The sequence below is a fragment of the Danio rerio genome, chromosome 21 (assembly GCF_052040795.2).
Source record: "Danio rerio strain M-AB ecotype USA chromosome 21, GRCz13ab, whole genome shotgun sequence".
Taxonomy (NCBI): Eukaryota; Metazoa; Chordata; class Actinopteri; order Cypriniformes; family Danionidae; genus Danio; species Danio rerio.
Window position 1 is genome coordinate 24517555 of NC_141041.1, and position 24972 is coordinate 24542526.

General features: G+C 39.1%; 1 protein-coding gene across 9 annotated transcripts in view; it reads right to left on the bottom strand.

Annotated features, from left to right (window-relative positions):
• Positions 1-125: 125 nt before the first annotated feature.
• Positions 126-24972, bottom strand: part of zbtb16a (zinc finger and BTB domain containing 16a) — a 147993-nt gene continuing 123146 nt past the window's right edge. For 3 of the 9 annotated variants that reach the window (XM_087299200.1, XM_087299201.1, XM_087299202.1), the window contains exons 5-7: positions 15219-15389; positions 9494-9661; positions 126-4142 (exon numbers count right to left, since the gene is read on the bottom strand). In XM_087299200.1, the coding sequence (XP_087155326.1) occupies positions 3913-4142; positions 9494-9661; positions 15219-15389 (569 nt within the window). In that variant the 3' untranslated portion in view covers positions 126-3912. 9 annotated transcript variants of the gene reach the window in all.

Sequence of the window (24972 nt, forward strand, 5' to 3'; positions counted from 1 at the left end):
TACAAAATAAAAAAAAACACTACAAAAACAATCTACTGTTAGTAGGATGTAAAAAATATCTTTCACTATTAAAGGCACAAAATTTACTTGGTGACAACACTGAGAAGAAAACCTGCAGCATTCAATCTCTTTAAATTCTTTATTTTTTCACACTCCATCAGAGAACACTGAAATGTTACAAAGAGATGTGTCTGATCCTACACCAAAAGAAAGACTACATCAGGAAACTGATGCCAATATCTGTAGCACGACATCCAGAAAGTGGTGCTACAAAAAATAGCATGTTGCTGGAAAAGACAAAGGACCGTTGCAAAGCTCTAATGCAAATTAAATTTTTTTTTATACAATTGACAACAAACAAAACAGAAAAAAAATTGGGCACCTTCTAAGATTAGGCTAAGATTAGGTGCTGAGGTAGACGTAACTACAACAATTCAAATAATAATAATAGAACAAACAAAAATAAAAACCCCAGAAACAAAACACTATATTCTCAAAGAGCAACAGGACTGGCACTTGTGCTGTCACAAGAGGGAAAAATACAGACAAGCCAAGGAAAGGAGACGAGGATACAGTACAGAAAGAGAGAGGGGGACGAGAAACCGCTTTGTTACATAAAAAGCTTAGTTATGCTTGGTCCGACAGGGCAATTGGTCCTCAGTGCTAATATATAAAAAAAAAGACAACGTCTTGGTGCTTTGTTACTGAAACAGTTTAGTTTTGACCTCAATGGCACATGCATGGCAACACAGCATGAAATGGCTACTCTTTCTAAACACCACACTGGAACACAGTGAGCCACTCCAGGGATGCAATGATGACAGCTTTCTTTAACGTAAGTACTTTAAACAACAAAGGCATCAACAATCCGAATGGTAAAGAGACGTTGTTGAAAGGTTTAATCAGCAAACCTGTTGCTGAAGATATAGGAGAAATAAAAAGGAAACGAAAGTAAGTTTGATTCTCAAACATTAAGTTTTTTTTCCCCTCAAAGCAGGATTACAATTCATTGTGAAAAACGCACATATTCCGATCCAAGGAATGTTTGGCTTGTCTTTTCAAAGCGTGTATAAAACACTACAATACTGCTGCATTTGATCGCTGGCCAGTGGAGCCACTGAAAATGGATCAAACATTTATTACTCAAAACAAAGTAAGTTGACTTGAGATCATCATGGCACCCCTGGAGCCCTGAAGACACCAATAATTTTCTTGAAAATACAGAAACTAAGCAGATATATTTGGACAATTTGTTGAACAATTTCATTTAGGCACAAAGATATTACAGAAACATCAGAAGAACATTGAGGGAAGAACTATATCAATGCCAATATTTTTTAATCACGGTGAGAGAAAAAGTGGCATAGAACGACTTTCAGATTAGTGCATTTGACACTAATGTGCTCGCGCACACACATACACACACACACGCACTCATTCGGTCTCACACACACACACACTCTCAAAACAAAGTACAAAATCAAAGTTACACTAGCATGTGACTTAATATCTCGTATTGTTGCCACATATTGCAAAACTCTGTTTTACCCATTTAACATCAGTCGACATTATCCATTTACAGAACAAAATATATAATATTTCTGCCTTTTTTCATGGAGCTACTAGTTTTTCAATTCTCACAGGAGGCAAAGGATGCCCAAAAACTCACAGTGTTTTCCAGAAAACAACGGCAAGACACACGACAATCACATTTCCTTTGACGCGTCCTCCCATCCCTTCTTTTAGTCACTTCAAGTAAAAATAAAAACAAAACGTTGGCAACGATGATTGTTTTGTCTGAGATATCGTGTGCAATGGAATCGATCATTGGCATCACTTGTTTTTTTTTTCATTTGTTATTTTCACAAAGGAGAATGTGGCTGATTTAGTCCTTCACCTGCAATGTATTGACATCCAGAAAGCAACATTTACCACTATAGGATCACGCACTGTCCAACATTATTACCGAAGAGGAGCAAGGCAAACGATTCAAACGAGAGAATAATGATATAAAAAATGAACTACAAAGTTTTGCCCCGCTGCAACCTCAACAAATGGAAAAAAGGGACTGACACTTAATACAAAAATATCACAATTTTATATATCAAATGGCCTCTGTTGGCTCTTGCTCAGGACTACACTCATACAAAGAAACATGTCAACTGACAGTATTTTATTTTCATTTTTTTTTTTTAATCTTCCTTTCGTCTTTGATTACCACTTGCAGTCCCAATTGTCCAACGCACAATGCACTGCTGCATATGACCTGTTCTCGTTGGCTCGCGCTAGGCGAACCTCTTTTTTTCACATTACAAAACTACAATTCTATTCACATATTTTCAAGTTTAACGTTGTTGTTTTTTATTCTTTTATTTTTCAGACTTCACTTGTTCCATACGCACCTCCCAGATCAACTCCAACCCCGAACTTAAGGCTTCAGAAATCTCTTTTCTGATCTTAAGGTAACATTTACAGGGGTGGGGGGACTGACATGGAAAGTTATGATTATTATTTTTTAACCCACCTTTCCTATAAGCAAATCTTACCCTTTCATGTTCATCGCTTCCCACATACAACACTTGAAAGCGTGAGATGAAGTTGCAATAATGCAAAACACAATGTGCTTTTGCAAACGAAACACAACAAAACTTAGAGGTAGCTTACAAAAATGACCAAACCCACCAGCTCTTTAACAAGCAGGGTTAGTATAAACAATAATACCAAATTTGGTAAGATTAATGCAAAGAAAGAAACAAAAATCAAACGAAAACAAGACAAATAATCTCTCTTCACCATGGCACTTAATTTCTTAAGTACTTAAAAGCACTCGCCACTTCTCCAAAGACATACGCACGGCAGACAATCAAATATACAAAAGGAAAAAGTAAAACACTAGCACATGAGGTCACAACAAAAAACAAAAACACGAAACGAGGTAATTCAAGTACGATGTGCTGAAGTAAATCAAGGTATAATAGGAAACACAGACAAAGCAAAAGGAACCAAACCGAAAGAGTGGATCTGCTCTGTTCTTTCAAACCCCGGCGTCCCCGGCTGGACAGGCCGAGCCTCATGAACACACGGATATGTTCGTCACAGTGGCACTCAGTCTACAAGCCACCCAACAAAAGCAGCTTCAGTCATCATTTTGGTCTCTATAACAACAGCATAAACAGTTAATTAGATGTCTAGTGTGTAATGGATGTTCTGGATGTATTGCCAAGTTACTCGTTTCAGACGGTTAACTGATTTTCGAAGCAAAGGAGGAGATAACTGATACAGTGTGCGTGTTATCCAACAAAAACTGTTGTCGTGAAGTCAGCTTGTAATGCGCGCTATTAAGTCGAGAGCTTAACAAAAATAAAACGTGAAAAATGACATGAGTACTGAGAGCTTAGCTGATTTGTATGCTGGTTAAACCAATAAGCCCTTAATGAAAGTGAATCATATGGGAGGTATCTACACGCCGACTGCTGCTTTTTTTCTGTAGTCCCAGTTTGCTTGCTGTGAAGTACCTGACGGATCTAAGTGCTGCGATCAAGCCGATCAGTCAGAGATAAACAAACTCTGCATCTCTATCGTGAACCAGAAGAGGGCGTCCTTACTAAAAGGAGAAATCAATGAAGTGTGTGTGTTGTTTGAATGATGTCTAACATCTAAGATGCAAGCCGTTGTGTAGACAGTGAGCTTCCCATATGATCCCAACAAAAATGATTATAATGTGATGCAGTTTTTGCGATACTGACGGGTAAGATTTCTGCTTTATTTTTTTTGTTAGTTCCTGTCCGTTCCCGTTCCACCTTGCCTCCTTCTGATAAATCCGTCCATTTCCTGACTGTGTTTCCAGGCGCTTTTACCCATTGGCCCTCCCGCTCCCGTCCCTCCCCCTGGCTGGCTCGCCCACCTGCCGCTTCAGACGTAGCAGAGGTAGAGGTAAGTCTTCTCTATCCTCCAGTCGGGCGGGATGTCTTCAGGCTTGTGGCCCTTCATGTGCTTCTGCATGGCGGAGAGGCTGGGGCAGTACTCCAGGCAGATGGTGCACTGGTACGGTGAGGCTCCGTTGTGGGTGCGCAGGTGTTTGATCATGGCCGAGTAGTCCCTGGAGCGCTGGTGGCAGAGCTTGCACTCAAACGGCTTCTCACCTGCACGGGGACACAGAAAAAGTCATGACTTTGGAAGACACGTCAAGAGATGTTTCTGCTTCTACACTTGATATTTCTGATAGAAAGTCAGTAACCAAAGGAGTGTCTCCTGGTGTATATCAGGCATAGGGTTGAGAAACGGGTTAATAGTTAATCGATTCTGTAACTGATAACTAATATTTCTTACATAAATAGACATGTACATTTGACATTTAGAGCTTTTTTTTCTTCAGAATATCACAATTGTTTAAAAATCTTTTTTTTCTTCTGATTTTTCAGTTATTCAAACAAAGATGGCACCTTTTGTGTTATTTTATGCAAAAAAAAAAAAAACATTTCAAATTTCAAATGAATATAAAAATACAGTTCCATTGAACTTTCTATTGATAAACACAAAATGATTTCACAACTGAATCAAATTTTTTTTCTTGCAATTTTGGCTCTGAATCCAAGAACTGCAATAAAGAAGGAATTGTAAAGGGAAAGGCCAGAACTGTAATATCTACAATCAGAATTATGTGATAACCTTTAAATTGTGAGATAAAAAGCAACATTTTCACATTATAGATAAAACATTGAAATAGAAATCAGTTACTATTCAACAGTGGTGTAAAGTAACAAAATGACAAATACTCAGACTACTGAACACAAGGGAATATTTGGAAACATTTTGGAAACCAGCAGCCATTGACACCTATAGTGGGAGAAAAAGTACTAAGAAAGTCAATGGTGCTGCTTTTCAACACGGTTTAAAATCTCGTCTTTCGCATGCAACTGAACTGCAACGATTTTTTGTGAGCTATCCCTTTTATACAGGCATGTCCCTGAATGTCCAGATTATACATGAGTGTTTACATTTGTCCACAGTGCATCTTCTAGGCTTTTATCCATAGTCTCCCTCCTCAGTCTCCTTGAGGGCCTGCTGGCTTTAGCAGGATCTCTCGGAGAACAACCAGACAAGCTGTCAAAGGGCTGTTCAAACACGGTTCATATTGTAATTGTAATTTACTAAGTAGTTTTAAAAATGTGTACTTTAACTTTCCATTGAGTACATTTTTAGTGCAGTATTGGTACTTTTACTCCACTACTTTCCTTCAACCTCCAGTCATTACTGTTCTTCCCTATTGATGAGGATTAGAAAAATCAGTCCTGTAATTCCTGTACAATCAAAATAACAGATAAACAGTTAATCGCATCATACTGAACAACCTCAAGACATGGGCACTTTATAAATGCAGAAAACTGTTTGTAAGCATTAAAAGAGTCCAGGGGCGAGGCAGAGGCGCAGTAGGTAGTGCTGTCGCCTCACAGCAAGAAGGTTGCTGGTTCGAACCTCGGCTCAGTTGGCGTTTCTGTGTGGAGTTTGCATGTTTTCCCTGCCTTCGCGTGGGTTTCCTTCGGGTACTCCGGTTTCCCCCACAGTCCAAAGACATGCAGTACAGGTGAATTGGGTAGGCTAAATTGTCCGTAGTGTATGAGTGTGTGTGTGTGTGTGTGTGTGTGAATGTGTGTGTGGATGTTTCCCAGAGAGGGGTTGTGGCTGGAAGGGCATCCCCTGAGTAAAAACTTGCTGGATAAGTTGGCGGTTCATTCTGCTGTGGCGACCCCGGAATAATAAAGGGACTAAGCCGACAAGAAAATGAATGAATGAATAAAAGAGTCCAAAATCATTATGCGCAATGGTTGAGAGACTATATATATATATATATGTATGTGTGTATATATATGTATATATATGTATGTGTGTATATATATATATATATATATATATATATATATATATATATATATATATATATATATATATATATATATATATATATATATATATATATATATACTACACTTCCTAATCTGTAATTGCCTCTCTGAATATCACACTAACTGCACAAAAAAAAAAAAAAAAAAAATGTTCTCTGTATGATGAACTACCTTAATAACTAAATGCACTACAAAATTTAAAGTTTACACACATCCACAAATTACATCTAAACGCATCAACCTTTTACAGTGTAATACTCACTACTCTTCAGTACTTTTAAAAGAGCCACTTTTTACTCATACTTTCAGTAATATTTACAACAGATACTTTTACTGTACTTGCACTACATCTTTGGGCTAGTAATGGTACTTTTACTCGAGAAGGATTTTTCAGTACTCTTTCCATCACTACTGTTCAATGCCTGAAACAATTATCCGCAAAATTATATGGACATAATTAGAAAATAAATTGACATTAGAAATGTCATATTTTCCACTAGTTTTTATGATGCTACTAATTAAAAAAAAAAGAATGAAACTTTTGACATAAATAAACAGACCGTAATGCAAACTCAGTGCATTTGTTTTATTCTGATGACCTTTAAAAATGTCACTAGCGAAGGCATTGATAAGTTGCGGAGTGAAGAATGCTCGTGTTGTCTAAAGGCATGCTGGGAATGCAAAGTCTCCGCGCTGTTTGCTCAGGTCTCCTGTTTGTTTAGCGGAGGGATTGAGGAACCTTGACCTCGGCGGTTCGAGCAATGTCATGTCCGTCTGCGTTTGTGTATGCAGAGGCCCTAATGAGACGGTCATTAAACCGTCGGGACTCCAGTGATACATGCACGTGTGGTCAGTGTACTTTAACTGCACTGTAAACAGGGCAGCCTCAGATAACCAGGCAATAATGAATTGCAAATGGAGCTGAGTTATTGATTGGCTATCGACAGCAGCGGGCCTGCCAATGTCGATGCTTCATCAAGCGGCTCCCTTTTTGCATGCCGTGGCCTTTGACTGTGAGCTTGTCGTTGTTCTTGTTATCTTCGGAGTTCGGTGCTCGTTGCCAAGGCTTTGCTCCATCCCCACCCAAAGAAGCCAATTATTTGACATGCTTTCTTGATAGTTTGGCTTAACGGCATCAGTTTTTTTTTTGCTTGGCAGAGAGGGGGGGATGATCTGGTGCCCGTCGCGAGCGACCAAAAGACCTGATCTCTACAGTAACACACTAATCCCTTTGTCAAAGAGCGAGCTGACAGCACTGGAAATGGCTTGCCCTTTGGTGTGGGCTTTACAGAGCCAAGACATAGGAATCAATCCGATATCACCTTAACAATCGGAAAGGGGTCTCTTTACACAAGTCTGTGCAATGGTCTGCACTGGCATTGGCTGCAACTGTTATCTAAAGATGTGCATAACTAGTACACAGGTTACCATGAGGGATTAAAAAAAATGCAGACCAGATAGGGCACCAGACAAGCACTTACCTTGTTACTGTAAAATCAGGAATTTTCCCATGCATCATTGGTAAGATCATTATAAACTTGTGTTGTAAGCTGTGTAAATCAATGCTCTTGTTTTTCATTGTATAAGTGTAAGCAGCAGTGTCAGTAGCCCTGTATATGCAACAAGTAATTCAACAAATACAGTATATATAATATAGAAAAAGTTATGGATATGAAGATAACCGAAAGCTGTTATGTATGGCAGTAGCACTTAAGATATTTTTAAGTGCCCTCTCAAGCCATTCTAAAACTTTCAAATTTTTAGATATCTTCAGTAGATTTAGATCCAAGGTCAAAACCACTTATTTTTCTCAGTATTTTCTGCAGAAACAACTCTTTTCTCACAGTGTCTGAAATGGCTCATTCAAGGACCTGGTCTTTCTAAACACTGCTTTCTAAGAGTCTTAACTCCTCTTATTGGTCCCATGAAGTCGGAATTAATAGCCCCCCTGAATTATTAGAACCTGTTTATTTTTCTGTTCTAAACATAATAGTTTTAATAACCTATTTCTATTAACTGATTTATTTTATCTTTGTCATGATTATATTTTTCAAGACTTCTATACAGCCTAAAGTGACATTTAAAGGCTTAACTAGGTTAATTAGGTTAACTAGGCAGGTTAGGGTAATTAGGCAACTTATTGTATAACAATGGTTTGTTCTGACTATCAGAAAAAGATAGCTTCAGTAATTTTGACCTTAAAATGGTTGTTAAATAAAACAACAATAAAATTAAAAACTGCTTTTATTCTACACAGAATAAAATAAATAAAAGTTTCTCCAGAAAAAAAATATTTTCAGACATACTGTGAAAATGTCCTTGCTCTGTTAAACATCATTTGGGAAATCTTTAAAAAATAAAAAAATACATTCAAAGGGGGCTAATAATTCTGACTTCAACTTTTCATCAAGTAAACACTGAAAAGCTGCTTACGAATAGAAACGTTTTCTGAAATGTTTATTTCTAGTTAAAAGTAACATTGAAAACTGTAAAGCTGCTTGCTATTAATAAATCTACTGTATTATTCCTGTAAAGCCCACTGTTGCGGTATTACAATATCAGCAAAAGTTTTTTTTTCCCCTCAAAACCACATTTACATGATTGATGGGTCCTCACAATGCAATTATATAGAAAAGGCGTTTATAGATCAACCCATAAACTTATTCTACCTCCAGTTTTCTCATTGAGCTGATCTCCTGTTTTTGCACGTCTGGATTTGTCAAGATTTAAGTAAGTAAAATTCCTTACATATTTTTTGTGTGTTTATTACAATGTTTATAACACGTATATATTTAGAACATTTTAGAAATATATATATATATATATATATTTAGAAAACATTAACCAAATTTGATTTAGAGCTTACTATGTCTATGTTGCAACTCTACAACGTTGGGTCCGGGTGGTAGCCTGTTGCATTGTTCAGGGACAGGTGTGAATGGTCTTGAATGTGAACCTGTTAGTGTCTCTAGGGAGATGCATGTGTCACATATGATAAGTAGAGACAATAATAGGCCATTCAGACAGTATTGTATGAATGTAGTGGACTTTTGATTAGCATGTCCATTGAAATGGCACTGAAATTGTCTGCAAAATGTAAATGTGCTACAATATACTATACGTGTTACTTATCTACATTTTGTCAAACTTTTTCAGTTTCAGAATGCCATCAGTGCAGAAAAGCCATCTATTCAGTGTGCAGGATGTGATTGCTGCAGTACAAAATGGAAAGAGTTCTTTATACAGTAAGTAAACATGACATGTTTTCTACTATAACGCTGCCTTTACACTTCTGTAATTGAGATGTGTTTTTATTTTGTTGCAGAATAGATATTAAAACATATTTGAAAATCTAAAAGTGCTCATCATGAGCCTCACAAGGCCGCTCGCTAACAAAATTCTGCGGATCAGGTATCTTAAATGTTTTCACCCCTAAATGAAGAACAAATAAGAAGTTTTCTGTAAGTAACTCTGGCTTTAACACTGCACTATGTAACCACTTGAATCAACATCAGTATTTATAAACCATGAAGGTCTATCTGTCCGTCTCAACCGTCTTCACTTGATAAAAAGGAGGAAGAGTACAGTACCTGTATGAACACGGTAGTGGGTCTCTAGCTGGTGTTTGAGGCTGAACTTCTTGCCGCAGCCATTACATTCATAGGGCTTCTCTCCGGTGTGGATGCGCTTGTGTCCCTTCAGCGTGCTCTCGTCTCTGAAGCAGCTGCCGCAGAACTCGCACTCGAACGGATGGTCACCTGCTGGACACGAGTTAAGTCAGAGTGAGTGGTGCAAAAGGTTAAGCCAATCGTAATACACTATAATTTACAAGTCATTTTTATACCTCTACTGACAAAAACAAGGTTAGTCTAGGGTCAGATACTTAAACCAAAGACATACAGTATTGTGCAATGTTTGACACATTGGAAATAAATCATATAACAAGTAATTTTTTCACAAAAAACAACAACAGGCAATCAATTGTAAGAATGACGTCCAATGTGTGTCAGCTTTAGCCTTAAGCGACCGGTCTATAATATTTATTTCAAATCAAGCTCTTCGTACATCATCATCAGTTGTCTTTTATAGGTCATTTCGGTTCCATCTTCCTGTCTTCCTGCACTGTAATGGATATTCAGAGGTCAGTAATCAGCGATATTATAATATGCGGGGGTGTTTCTTTTTCTGCTCTGTGCACTAATTGCGTTTCTGTGTCTCACTATCAGCGAACCATATATCATTCTCTCTCCGTACAGATGCACGAGTCTGCCAGGCGTGTAATGTTCCCCATATTTAATGCATTTCACTTCTGCGCGGAGGGTTTAAGTCATCGTCTATGACCTACGCGTTTCATTATCTGGCTGTCCGAGCGGCACCGTGCCTGGGAATAAATTGCATTTCTCGTTATGTACTGTCATGCTCAGACTCTCGCCGCCTCCCGTTACCAGACAATGTCAATTTCCTCAGGCACGTTTTGTGGCGAGACACAGCTAAACGCCTCACATTTACACGGCTGCTCAAGCTCCACCGTCTTTCACTTCACCAGTAATGGGAGAGAGAGGGGGGAGAGGGAAAAAAAAAAGGGAAGACACACACACACAGACACAAAAAACCCCACACATTTCAGAAATCAATAAAAGTGACAGTATTTATTTGTGTGCATGAAGTTATCAGTCGCTGTAAGAAATTTGGCGCTTCAAAATGCCTCCTCCGCAGAAGAGATCACAATCCGTCAGGCTTCCTGACTGCTCCTCAGCACACGACGAGAATAGCAATGGTGCCAAATTCACCTGACTTTAATTGCACCTAAGCTGGCGTTTCAATCCAAGACATCTGCGCTAGCCTCCGTAAAACTGGCCATGAGTTAAATCCTCGGGCTTGTTTCTACCTTTGGTAAAAAGAATCTTTAATCTTTATTTGACAAAATAATTTGTGACAGCTCTCTCTTGATACCATGAGGCACAAATTCATATCGTAATACTCGTCTGGTATTTTTTTTTAGGCTACCTGTTATGTAAATGCGCCGTGTCGCTGCTATAAACAGAAGGCAATTTGCTTATCAAATTCTGTTTGGCGGCTTTGCTTTGTTTGGAATACATTAAGCTTTGAGGCAGTAAAGATACAAGGTGATAGATCAAGATGCTGTCAGCGGCTGCGTGTTTCTCGCTTCCTTTCTGTGTCTGTCTGCAAGTCTGGTGGCTGTAAGGCACAAAGACATTTGGGAAGCTCGGGGGCTGCCACCTGCGTCCCTACGCCCCGGGGGAGTGTTGCGGTGGCGTACCTGGCCAGGGTCTGCGGGCACCGCCTGGCGCCTGGCAGGGCCGAGGCTTATGTTAAGGCAGGGGCCGAGTTCATTATGCGCTAAGCAGCGTAAATCAAGGATCCATCACTGCCAGGGTCTCGACTGGGCTGCACTATCAAACACAGCTGCGAACACAAAACACCCGCCGCAGATGGAAAATGGGCTCCGAATAAAACACAAGCACAGAACAACAACGGAATATTAACGAGGCTCGGCCGGCAGCGTGCGGATCGGAAAGGGGGAGCGAGGGGGCTGCCATGATTATCAGCCCTAATGGATGCCAGCGTTCGCTCACACTGTGCGCGCCTGTAAAAGTACATGAGCAAGTACGTTCAAGAACACAAATTCCTCTCTAAAATCAGCAGAAATGCGTGTAATCATTTTCTGAAATCCTGTCAAAATTGGTTCCGCATCAGCATTTAGGCTGAGGTATGACTGAAATCAAATTTAAGCTTGGGTTTGAATTACTGAGTAATGACTGTGTGGGCCCATAATCACTCATTTAAGTTATTTTTGAGTGGGCAGCACGCACACACACACTCATGCAGAGTAAAAAGGGATATATGACAAGCTAGTGCTTGTTTCTACAGTGCAGAGATTTAAGGGGAAAAGCGAAAAAACAAACAAAAAGAAAACATGAAAAATACTTTGTGATTATCTTTGAACTATGACTAGGGATGTCAATGGATTGTGACATACCTGTAGTATCTCAAACTTATTTGTTTGCACAAAAATATGCACAAACTATATACACTATCGGTCAAAAGTTTGGGGTCAGTTTTTTCATGTTTTTTTTAAAGAAATTATTCTGTTTATCAAGGGTATTTATTAAATGGAAAACAAATTGTTAAATACTTATTTTATTAAATATAATTTATTGCGAAATTAATACTCCCGTCATTATTGATTTGTTGCCATTACCATTATTAATAAAAATATTAATAATAATAATATTAACAATAATTAATATTAAAGTGATTTCTGAAGGATCATGTGACTGGAAGTAATGAAGCTGAAAATTTATCTTTAAAATCACTGGAATAAATGATTAAATTAAATGATAAACTACTTTTTAATAGTTATTTTGTAGTGCAATAACATTTCACAGTTTTACAATTTGTACTCTGCTATTTATTAATGAAATAAATGCAGGGGCGATGCAGTGGCGCAGTAGGTAGTGCTGTGGGTTCCGGGTGCTCCAGTTTCCCCCTGAGTCCAAAGACATGCGGTACAGGTGAATTGGGTAGGCTAAATTGTCCGTAGTGTATGAGTGTGTAAAACGTGCTGGATAAGTTGGCGGTTCATTCCGCTGTGGTGATCCCGAATTAATAATGGGACTAAGCCGAAAAGAAAATGAAAAATTTTTGAAAAATGAATAAGTCTTGGTGAGCAGGATGACCTTATTTTAAAACATTTAAAAATCCAACTGACCCATAACTTTTGACCAGTAGTGTACATTTCTGTAAAGTTCTTTAACCAAAAAAACTGTTGATTTTTCAAGACAATAGTATACGGCTAAAAGTGAGATTTAAAGACTTAACTGGGTTAATTGGGTTAACTAAACCGGTTAGAATCATTAGGCAAGTTATTGTTTAAGGATGGGGCTAACGATTTTAACCTTAAAATGTTTTTAATTATTTAAAAACTGCTTTTATTCTGGCTGAAATAAAACAAATAAGAACTTCTCCAGAAGAAACATACTGTGAAAATTTCTTTGCTCTGTTAAACATCATTTGGGGAATATTTAAAAAAGAAAAAAAAACTAATATTTCTGAACTGTAAGTTTACCAAGGCTACATTTACTTCACAAAAATGCATAGAAAAAGTAAGATTGTGGAATAATATTACAATTAAAATAAACGCTTTTGTTTTAATAAACGTTATTTATATTTTAAACATTTATTACTCATCTTCAGTGTCATGTGAACCTCGAAAAGTAATTCTATACTGATTTAGTGCTACAAAAATCAATAAAAAAGTTTATCAGCTTTGAAAAGAAGTTGTTGCTTTCTTAAAAGCAAGTTTACTAAACAGAAATTATTTTAGCCAAATACAGTTCAGATGATAAAATCTCTAAATGCCATCTGAAATTATTTGTATTTTTCTCAGCCTCCTTTTTATGTTAAGTTATATCACTTTAAAGGCTATGAAAATAACTTATTCGTCACTACAAAAGTAACATTTCTGAGCCTACACACAAAAATCAAATAAAAATGATAATTTTAGAAGAAAATGTCAAACGGCATTGAAGTTCTAAACTACAATCTAACTACATCTAAACTCTCTCTCTCTCTCTCTCTCTCTCTCTCTCTCTCTCTCTCTCTATATATATATATATATATATATATATATAAAAACTGTATCTTTACTTATTCTATTTTGCATCCTTTATGAATTAAAGTTTACATTTATATAAAAAATATCTACATTTGTTTATTTTTACATTACTTAAAATAGATTCATTAATTTTAAATAATGCAGCATTGTATATACAGATTTCAATTTCCAACATTTCCATGGCCCACATTTCCAAATCGTGAACAGTCTTGATGAATAAACTATTCATAAGTAGTTCAAAAATAGTTCATTACCATTACAGAGTCAATCATACTGATATTCCAAATGAAGAAATGTGAAACCACTTAATGCATGTTTAACGTCAATCTGGATTAGATTAACAAATAAATAAGAAGACTTGAAAGGCTAACAAATGTATTTATATGAACCGCCTGATGAGTCACACACAGTAGTGATTGTTTAAAGTCAAACCTAATAATGGAAACTAATTATACTAACAATAATTCTAAATTACATGCAAAATACACCAAGCAAAATACATCTGGTGTGGTATTGATGAAAGAGTACTCGAGCCCTTTTGACGTTGCTGTAGGAGTACATAAGATAAAAAAAGGTTGGGAAACATGGCTTTAGAGGAATATCCATTGCTTATCACATCAGCGACTCAGTTTCCGGCATTAAAAAAACACTGTGAATGAGATTAAGAAGATCAAAGGAGAATTAAATGCGAGCAGCCAGTCTTCTTTTTTTGTCCTCTTAAAAAAATAAAAAGACTTATTTTCAGTGGTTTTCGCAAGTGCCAATAGCAGTTTTTTCCTTTCAGCTCTTTGACAAAAGCCCCCACATCACATTAAACGGGTGCTTGCTAGCGCTCATTGTAATTTAATACACGCCTACAGAGAATTGGGTTCAAACTAGCGCGACGCTGCGTCACAGGCTCTTCTCTCTCCCTCCGCTCCACCGTTGACATTTATGTGTGCAGGCGGCAGAGTCGGCTCCGATGTGCGGCCCGCCGAGGACAAGCGAGTACAGTAAGCATTCGGCCGCCTTGTACCGCCAGCCGGCCAATAAGGGCAGAGCGGCCCGTAAACAGGCGGGCTTTGCTCATCTCCCGCTTTCGCTTCAAATATTCATCCCGACCGCCACCGAATAAAGTAACTCTGACACATCTGGCTGTTATTTAAGGTCAGAGACGATGGGGAAAAAGGCTTTCTCGAGAAAATGGGATTCATTTCCAGCGTCTCATATTCGGAGACAGTAATGGAGAGCGCTCCACGAGTCGCCACATCTGCTCAGCTGCACGCCTGGCCACATGGGGATGGATCTGCCATATAGCAGGACCGGTCCGACTGGGGAGGGCGATATCTGCGCTGTCACAAGCCATCACAGCTCTGTGGCCTTTCGCTAAATGACATGTCACTTCAGCCTGCTATCTTCATTCCATCCACCTCCATCCAGAAGGTGATGGGATGACGGGTGGAAAAAAAAAAGGCATTACAGTGACTGTACCAAAGACCTGATTTAAACAGTCTTCAGGGTGAACCACTTCTCAGCATGTTTAAAATAATCATTTGGATGTGCAGAAAACATCAAAGCATCAAATTAGTATGTATTACTGCTCCGTTCCAAAAAATGTAGCTCCTGAGGCCACCGGTTTAAGCAAATATGTGACATTAAGAAACACAAAACCAAGTGGTAAAGAGCTGATGGGAGACCTGTATGCGAACGGAGATGGCGCTTGAGTGCGGTGTGGCTGGGAAATGTGCGGTTGCACTCGCTGCAGATGTAGCTGCGCACGCCTGCGTGAACCTCCATGTGCTGCTGCAGAGCCGTCTGCGTCTGAAAGCGTTTTCCGCACAGCAAACAGAAGATAGCCATATCTGATCCTGCGAACAGAGAGAGCGACATGTTAGCATGCATTCATTCATTTTCTTTTTGGCTTAGTCCCTTTATTAATCAGGGGTCACCACAGCGGAATGAACTGCCAACTTATCCAGCAAATGACTTACACAGTGGATGCCCTTCCAGCTGCTACCCATCAATGGGAAACACTCATATACACTCATTTATACACATAAGGTATGGACAATTTAGCTTACCCAATTCACCTATAGCGCATGTCTTTGGACTTGCGGTGGAAACCGGAGCACCCAGAGGAAAACCACATGAAAACAGGGAAAACTCCACACAGAAATGCCAACTGACCCAGCTGAGGCTCGTTAGCATACATGTTTGAAACCATAAAAAAAATATTTTTAAAGGTTTTAGTTAACGAAAATTGTAAAATTGACTTTTGGGGCAAGAAAAGTTCAGAATTAGATTTTTTTTTGAGTTTGGGGAGCAAGGAACAACACAATCTGGCAACAAAAACAAAACATGTGGTCCATTGCACTCTTTAACACTCAAATTATAATCAATCAATCAATTAACATGGCAAGATGCAACTGTTTTCTTTGTGACCATTTCAAAATACTGCAATAAGTAGTCAGAATATTGAATGTAGAATGAATATGGAATACTAAATGAAAAACAAATGGCATTTGAGAATAATAATGATTGAACATTTAATAAAAACTATTTGACTTCATGTTGTACTTTTTAAATTGATGCCTCTGACTGGCTTGTGCATTCTAAAGCTCAACAGAATCACGTCTGATTAGTTGTACTGCTCAATGCTGCAAAAATGTGCAACAAGAAAAGTGATGCAACGGCTACAGATCTAAACGTAATGCCACGAACTGACACTTTTAATTCATTTTTATATTTTCCTTTTATTACAACAGTTGTGATACTCTCATACACAGACTGCGGGCCCATGTCTCTTTTAATAGACCCATTATTAAGATTTGGAATTAATAACTTTAAAGACACCCTGGAGTACTTTTTAAAAAATATTTTAAAAAGATTTGTGTGTTGAGCATCAGTTAAGAAAACATTAGCACCAGTGAGCTTTAATTGTGGGAAAAATCGGATATTTTTGAGCTTTTGTCAGCTAATTTCATCGTCCGGGTTTAAAATAATTTTTGGGGTGGGATCAAATTCGGTGACATAGCGTGAATCTGCTAGTGGAGTGATGATGCGTCGGTTCTCATTATTATTCATAGCGGAGTTTTCTTATACTATGAAAAGACCCTGCTTCTTAATTACTCATGAGACTGCATTCTTTACGAAGGCAAAGCAGACCTGCCAAGCTGTAAGACCCAATGACCGAGTCAGACTGTGTCTGGGCACGGGACGGGTCGTATGTGTTTGTTGCATGTTTTTCCCCATGATTATGTCAGGGACGAAACAGCAAAGCTGTTGATTTGCAGCAAGCAATTTTGTCGAAAGAGCTTGTATGAGAATTAGAGAATGGCGGACATTGTCTTTTATCAGTTGAGTTTGTTAACATTTATACACATCGCCTACCCATGCTGCTTCGTTCACTCATGTTCAAAATCCACCAGATTAACGGCAGAGTTAATGCTTGAAATAGACAGGGAAAAAGAGCTGCACTGAATGCAGTGCATTCAGACCCGGGGATTGAGGAGGAGAGAAGTCCATTACAAACACTATTATCTTTGTACTGATACAACAAATTGGAGTTATGTGAATATAAAATTACGATTAACACGTGTAGCATTAAATTACTTGCTGCTTATTTCTTTGCATCTTAACTTTGCAAACTATAAAATCATGGGTCTCCTCATGGTTTGTGTCACATTTTGTGAGCCAGCTGACAACAGTTGTTTACTCCCCTCTTTTTCCCCTGCTATGCTGGCCACGCCCACTCCTCTTCTCACAGAGCTCCACACCCATCTCTGAGCACTTTTTGAAAGAATTCTGAAGTAGACTTGAACAGAAAGAGGGGGGTTTCATGGCCCTTTAAACTAAACATTTGGGAACATTTTGGCTTAAGAACTTGAACTGTCTTTAATTCAATTCAGAAAAACTAGATACGTTTTTGAAAGCAAAACACAATGCCATGAACTGACACTTTAATTTCAAAAGTGGTAGTAGATTTTGTTCTACATTCGCTGGAACATTTTTAGAGTGCTTTTTGTTCTTTACTTTGTAATTTTTGCCTCAAGCCCCCAATAGTTTTTGAACATGTGCAGGACTACTATTTGTCTGACCCCTTTTAGCAAACAATCATTATTTTTACAATTTATTTTGGCAATTTACAAAGTACAGAAATTACAGGTTGGGAATCACATGATCACTGCAAAAACTAGACAATCAAGCTGAAAAAGACAAAGATTCATTTAGAAAACAGCCTCAGTCTTTGCGGATCAATAACAGAATCTAATTCAGTTCCACAGGGTGAGATGCACATATAATACAGTGTCATAAGAGGTCAGCGGAGAGATAAAGGAAATGACAAAACAACTAGATTGGTTAGCTTGAATTAATATCAGCAAATCACAAAAATCTACAGTTGCAAAAAAAAAAAAAAAAAAAAAGATACACCTGGGTGTTTAAGAAGATAAAGCGAACAAAGTGAGCAATTTTTCCCTTTCTTTTGCTTCACTCTCATACACACAGACTCACTTCACACTTTTTTCAATTATCAGGCTCTAGAAAACTCTGGGGAAAGTGGGAGTGTTTTAAGCTCCGCTTCTATTTCATGAGTCGATAACACATCTTTGGGGCAAAGCTGCCACTAATTTAAAAATCTATGAGGAGCCCCAGTCTCATGTTCATAAAGCTCGATCAATCAGCATTTGCTGGGGAAAAAAAGCAGGAGCGATTGAGAGGATGAGAGGAGGAGTTGGAGGTGAGCGAGAGAAACGACTATTCCTGTTCTTAAATCTCAGACAGTGCAGCTGAATTGCTGCTTCTCTGTAAATAAATACTGACAAGCCTTCCTTCTGGCTTTCTCTGGTCTCCCTCCCCCTCTCGCTGTCTCCATCTTTAATGACTCTTTACGTCTCTCAGTTTATCGATGAAAAAAACAAGGGGAGGGCATCGATTATGGAAGGGAAATTCGTAAAGAAGTTTGCTTCAGGAAGGCCAAACTGAAAACTGCAAAGAAACAAATAGAGCCACATTTTTTTTGAGTGGATAGATGGGGGGCAGATGAAAGACCAGGGTGACAGGAGGAAAGAGGGCAGGGGGTCGGGAGGAAAGGCTCTGAGGAATGCGAGAGGTTAGGTGGACTGTGACCCACGGAGCTCAAGGGTCTGGATGGGGCGGAGGGAAAGACTAAGCCACATCACCAGTGCTGAACTGTGATTGCTCTTAAAATCCCACATTATTGGCGGCTGAAAGATTTAATGATGATAATTCACCCACTTTTCATTTCAAGTGTTTCTCAATCAGAAAAGGCCAATCAGTGACTATATATGTACTGCGGGCTCATGTCTGTTTTAATGGTAAAATATTTGGAGATTTGGACACACTTTGAGTCAATTATATAAAACTGTTCTAATTTTGCCTTACAAATCAACAGGAAAGCATATGGAACTAGTTCAAGTTTTTAAATTTGAGCTAATGATATTTAAAGTTTTAAAGTCTGCATCTTGCTCACAAAGACAGTTTTTTAAAATTATAAAAAATAGAGTAATATTGTGAAAATAATTACAACTGCATTACAAAACTGATTGTAATTTGACTGTACTTCAATTTATTTAATGTGACTTCAAGGCTCAGCATCATTAATATTTCTAATAAGTAATATGTTGTAATAAGCAAATGGTGTTCAAGTCACATTTCTTGTAATTAATGTTGAAAACAGCTGTGCTGCTTTATGTTTATAGAAATCTTTTAATTTTTAGAACTCAAAATAATTAGAATCAAAGTTCAAAAGAACATTTATATGCAACAGATTTTTTGTTTATCTCTTCTTTTTTGTTTAAAGGGCACCTATTTTACCCCTTTTTTAAGATTTAAGATTAGTCTTTTGTGTCTCCAGAATGTGTCTGTAAAGTTTTTTTTCTCAAAACACCCATCAGATTATTTAATACACTCAGGAATATTGGGATTTCTGCTCTATACACTATGTAGCTGTTTTTGTTGGCTGCGCCTTTAATGCTAGTTCTTCCCGCCCACCGTTCCCATGTACCTGTCAGAGTGTGCCTTAATCTCTGCCTTGGATAAGTTTGATAAACAGCACACTATCAGACATGAAGGAAGCAGATCTCACATAACAATTGTGAGAAATACTACAGTAAGAACTTTCCCAATGATTATTTGATGTATTTGTTGTGGAGTTGCAATGATGAGTCACACACAATGTTGTTAAAAAGTCCACGCACATAGACACAGCGGACACACAGTGTATTTTTGCACGGCAAATTTAAAATTAATACAGGTTAATATCCACTGCTGTATGAATATCTGTTATGTTAATGTACTAAATAAACCGGATTTAATGCCCACATACCGGGATTGAAACATCTTTTATAATTGTACTGACACACGGCTGATGTGATCAAGACAGTAAACTCGCTGTAATTCATTACAAACATGCACTGGTTTTAAATTTGTATAACTCATTCTTGATCACATTTGATGATGATTGATGATCACAGAGAGTTGAACAGATCTTTTGATCCCAGTTGCTTTGTGCACGTTCTGTCTTGTTGATATGATTATTCCAGTACTACAAAGACATGTTAATATGTGGCTATCAATCAATTCGGTGGACTGGGAAACCGCACTCCTACGAATGTCACGTCATGCCAAAATGGGAGGGATTTGGATTCTATTTTAACATCAGCAAATAAAAAAGAGAGACTTACTGTGTTTATAAAACCCCATTATGACTGTGAACACATTATACCTACACGCAGTCCTGTCCAAACAGCTCCCAAAAGATGATTTTCATCATAGGTGCCCTTTAAATCATAATGTTCCCAAACATTTAAACAATAATGTAGCTGTACATTAATAATAAGTAAAAACACTGAACACTAAACAAGGAGAATCTTTTTCAAAACAATGGTTTCCATTACCGGTCAAATAACACGCCAAAATGCACCACATTTCTTAGGTAGTGAGAAGACTTCCAGTGAAGAAAGAACACTATTTTGGGAACAGAAGAAGGGCAGGGGGGACAGTTGATAAAGCGGCAGCCATGAAGGGAAGTGCAGTGTCCATGTGATTGGTGTTAGCTGGAATTAAGTGTTCCTCGGTGTGAAGTAAAGAGCGTCACAAGTAAATGGCCTGGCTGGGAGAAACTCTTCTGTGAGGTACTGAAGGGTGAGGTAGAGAAAAAGAACTAGGGAGCGAGAGAGAGAGTGAGAGAGAAAGAGAGAGAGAAGTGGCTGACCCACTCGCCTCTATTACAGTGCAAAATTGAGTTGGACATAGTGACACCTGGATAGAGGACTGGCTTTAGCTGTTGCTCGCTGCCTGAGTTTTGGCATAATTTACCTCCACTTCTGTGTCTATTTATAAGAGCCTCTTGGCTCCATTGTAGTGTTAAGTTAATGGTCCTGAAGTAGCATTGGGTGTTACTTAACAGTACGAGCGCAACAGCATTTAGGCGATGAGGTGTTCTGCTTATGTTCACCCATGCAAATGCCTCCAAACTCTTGGATGGATGTGAGAATATTTGCCTGAATCATCATAGACTCCTGGGAATGCCAGGGAACTCTATGTCTAACACAGAGTCCCAGTGTAATCAATTGACAAAAACAGTTTTCTGTCCTGTGTTCACACATTTACTGATGCAACAGGAAGCCTGGTCATGACATATAAATGAATTTAGTTATACGTTGCCAAACGGTTGCAGAGGACAGGCTCCTCTCATTTTTGGAAGTATCTGATTGGAAAAAATCTGTGCAGACGGAGTCATCAATATTTTCGATCTTTTAAGATTTAAAATTTCCAGGAGAGAAAGGCTCCCTGTTGCCTTTAGAACTGCCTTAATCCTTCATGTCATAGATTCAAAAAGGTACTGGAAATATTCCTCAGAGATTTTGGTCCATATTGAAATGATAGCATCACGCAGTAGCTGCAGATTTGTCGACTGCACATCCATGATGCGAATCCCCCATTCCACCACATCCCAAAGGTGCTTTATTGGATTGAGATCTGGTTACTGTGGAGGCCATTTGAGTACATTGAACTAAATTGTCATGCTCAAGAAACCAGTCTGCGAAAATTCACGTTTTATGACATGGTGCGTTATCCTGCTGGAAGTAGCCATCAGAAGATGGGTACACTGTGGTCATAAAGCAATAGACATGGTCAGCAACAATGCTCAGGTAGGCTGTGACTTTGACACGATGCTCAATTGGTATTAATGGGCCCAAGGTGTGACAAGAAATTATCCCCTACACCATAACACCACCACCAGCAGCCTGAACCATTGATACAAGGCAGGATGGATCCATGCTTTCATGTTGTTGATGTCAAATTCTGACCCTACCATTTAAGTGCTGCAGCAGAAATTGAGATTCAGACCAGGCAACATTTTTCCAATCTTCTATTCTCCAATTTTGATGAACCTGCATGAATTGTAGCCTCAGTTTTCTGTTGTTAGCTGACAGTAGTGGCCCCTGGTGTGGTCTTCTGCTGCTGTAGCCCATCCGCCTCAAGGTTTGAAGTGTTGTGCGTTCAAGACACTCTTCTGCATACCTCGGTTGTAAGGAGTGGGTATTAGAGTAACTGTTGCCTTTCTATCAGCTCCAACCAGTCTGGTCATTTTCCTCGGACTTCTGGCATCAACAAGCCATTTGCGCCTACAGAACTGCCGCTGGCTGGAAATTCTCTTTTTCAGGCAATTCTCTGTAAACCCTAGACATGGTTGTGCGCAACAATCCCAGTAGATCAGCAGTTTCTAAAATACTCAGACCAGCCCATCTGGCACCAACAACCATGCCACGTTCAAAGTCACTTAAATCACTTTTCTTTCCCATCCTGATGCTTGTCTTGACCATCTCTACATGCCTAAATGCATGTTGCTGCCATGTGTTTGGCTGATTAGAAAATTGCCTTAATAAGCAGTTGGCGAGGTGTACCTAATAAATTGGCCAGTGAGAGTATATGCATGTACTATTTAACAATGCAATACAGTATAAATGCGATACAGTTTTTAACACAAACATACTGAACAGGGCTGTGATTAAAAGTTAATGTGAGAGTTAGAGAACGTAACTGCGTTTCCCACAGGGCCGATGCCTGTTTTGAAAAACACCACATGGAGAGCGCGTGTCGTTTTAAGCTGGTGAGACCAAAGTCAATTAACTTGTTTCAATTCGCCGGTGCTGATGGAATACAAACTCCCGCTGCTCTGTCTGTCGCCACTGCCGTAAGGTGTGATGTCACCTGTTGCTCTGCAAATAGTTCGACACTATGACACAGTTATTCTGAAGCTTTGCTTTAATTGTGACACCTAAATGAGTGAGGAGTGTGCGGGATCCTGGAGATGTGTTGAATATGATGAAAATATGGGCTGTCGGTTTTATATGATTTCACATGCTTGTTACATACAACATGCAACAATAGTGAGGCTTTTGTGCAACCAGTTGTGTTTGAACAAATCATTCGAGAGAAAGATTCATTTAAAGATGATCACAATTTAGTTCCTGAATGAATCAGTGCACTTAAAACAAATCAGTTAAAAGAACAAATTTAATTGAAACATCATGTGTTTTATTCCTAAAAATAAAGTGTGTTAGCTGCAGTGATTAACCAGTCTGGGCTGCAGGGTGATATGGCTGTGGAATGAACAGGTTGCATTCATGATTCAACGTCTCAAAGTTCTTGAACAAATGTAAAAAAATTATGCAGTGAATCACCAATTTATTGCCACAGACTGGTGCAACAAGGTGACCTGCATAAAGTGTCACTATAAATGATCAACAACTAATACTAAAGTAAAAAATTATTCAAATAAGATTATGAAACATTTGTGACCTATGCTTCTAACCACACCCAAATGTGTTTAAAATCTGTATATAGAGGTCATCCAGACAGAAATGGAGACAGAGAGATTAGACATGTCTGCAAATGCACATAGGCTTATATGTCATATGCGAGGACTAGCAAAGCCAGTGCCATGAAGTATATCGATATATACGCTAAGACTGTATGGTATGCGTGAAGCTTGTGAGAGAACTTCAGGTCTGACAGTGGGAGGGGAGCAAGGGGTCATGGGGGCAGCTGTTTGGGCCAGGTGGGGGGTAGGGCTGCCCGGGCTCTCTGGGGCAGAGGGGGCCTTGGCAGCCCCGCTGAGCCTCGGGACAATGGGTGCTAGCAGGGGCTCAGGAGGGTGAGACAATATGGTCAGACTGGTGCCAAAACTATACAGCCCCTTCAACGTACACTGGGGGGTGTGCGAAGCCTCAAAAGAAAGCCCAAATATTTAGTCCCACAATTAGTATAATGTGCAAAACACAGAACTTTGGCTCAGTGTGAAACAGGGCCATCAAGAGAAATTTGCCATTTCCAACTGCGTCTGCAAGCGAGCATATCTGCGAATAGCACAGCGTACTGAGAACATTAGTCACGAGAACCCCTTCGAGCGGTGTAATGATTTTCATGGGGACTGCATCTTAATTATAATTGGGATGTATAAATGTGAGTATTATAGGGAGCGTATTACTAAAGGGCTCCAGGTACATCTCAAGGCTTTCTGACCCATATATTTCCTTTGTAACATAATGCTGAATCAAAACTGAATAACAAGGGGTCTTGTGGCTTCATATCTGTCCTGTCTTGTTTTTTGTTGTTGTTTTTTTTGATTCCTGGTCGGGAAGCGTGAGCGACAGATAGATAAAGAGATGTGAAGACAGGAGTGTTTTTATGACAGAGTGCTACAGGCTGCTGGGAAGTCAACAGGTACAAGCTGTTCCTGTGTGTGATGCGATATGTCTGCAGCATCTCTCCGGCCAGGGTATTCACTCGCTCGCTCACTCATTCACTCCAGCTGACACCTAATGAGCCCAGACTACAGGAGGACTGCACATCCATGTAATCCGGGAGAGTGGCTGGGCATAATGTGGCATTAGAGGAGCCCGAGGCTTTTGGAGGGGGCTGGTGAGGAAGGGAGGGCAACGACTGACAGCTTTGGTCTGGAATACAGAGCGTGTGACAGCACAGAGCGCTGCCTTAATGCATTCAAAACGCCTCTGTGCCTCTGACAAGAAAAGCAAAGAAAAGAGCTTCAATGAATTGTTTATTGATCTAACAGGAGGAGAGATGGTGAGACGGGAGACAGCGAAAGAGGGAGAGAGAGAGAGGGAGAAACAAAATAACATTTTGTGTGTTACTATCAAAGTGTCATTGGTCTCCGAAGGTCTGCCTTACAAATACATGACACCCGACAGGGGGACGTGTAAAATACGCTATTTGATTTAAGCTGGTTTTCATCTCAAGTGGTGGCTTTTTAAAATGAGAATTACAATGGAAGGCTGCATTTAAAAGCCTTCAACTGACGCCTCTCGCATGGAACGAACGAGGAGGGTGCAAACTGCGTTAAACCCTCGCAAAGATTATTCCTCATTCGGGGTTTGGTACCTTTCCAGATTTTGCACCAAT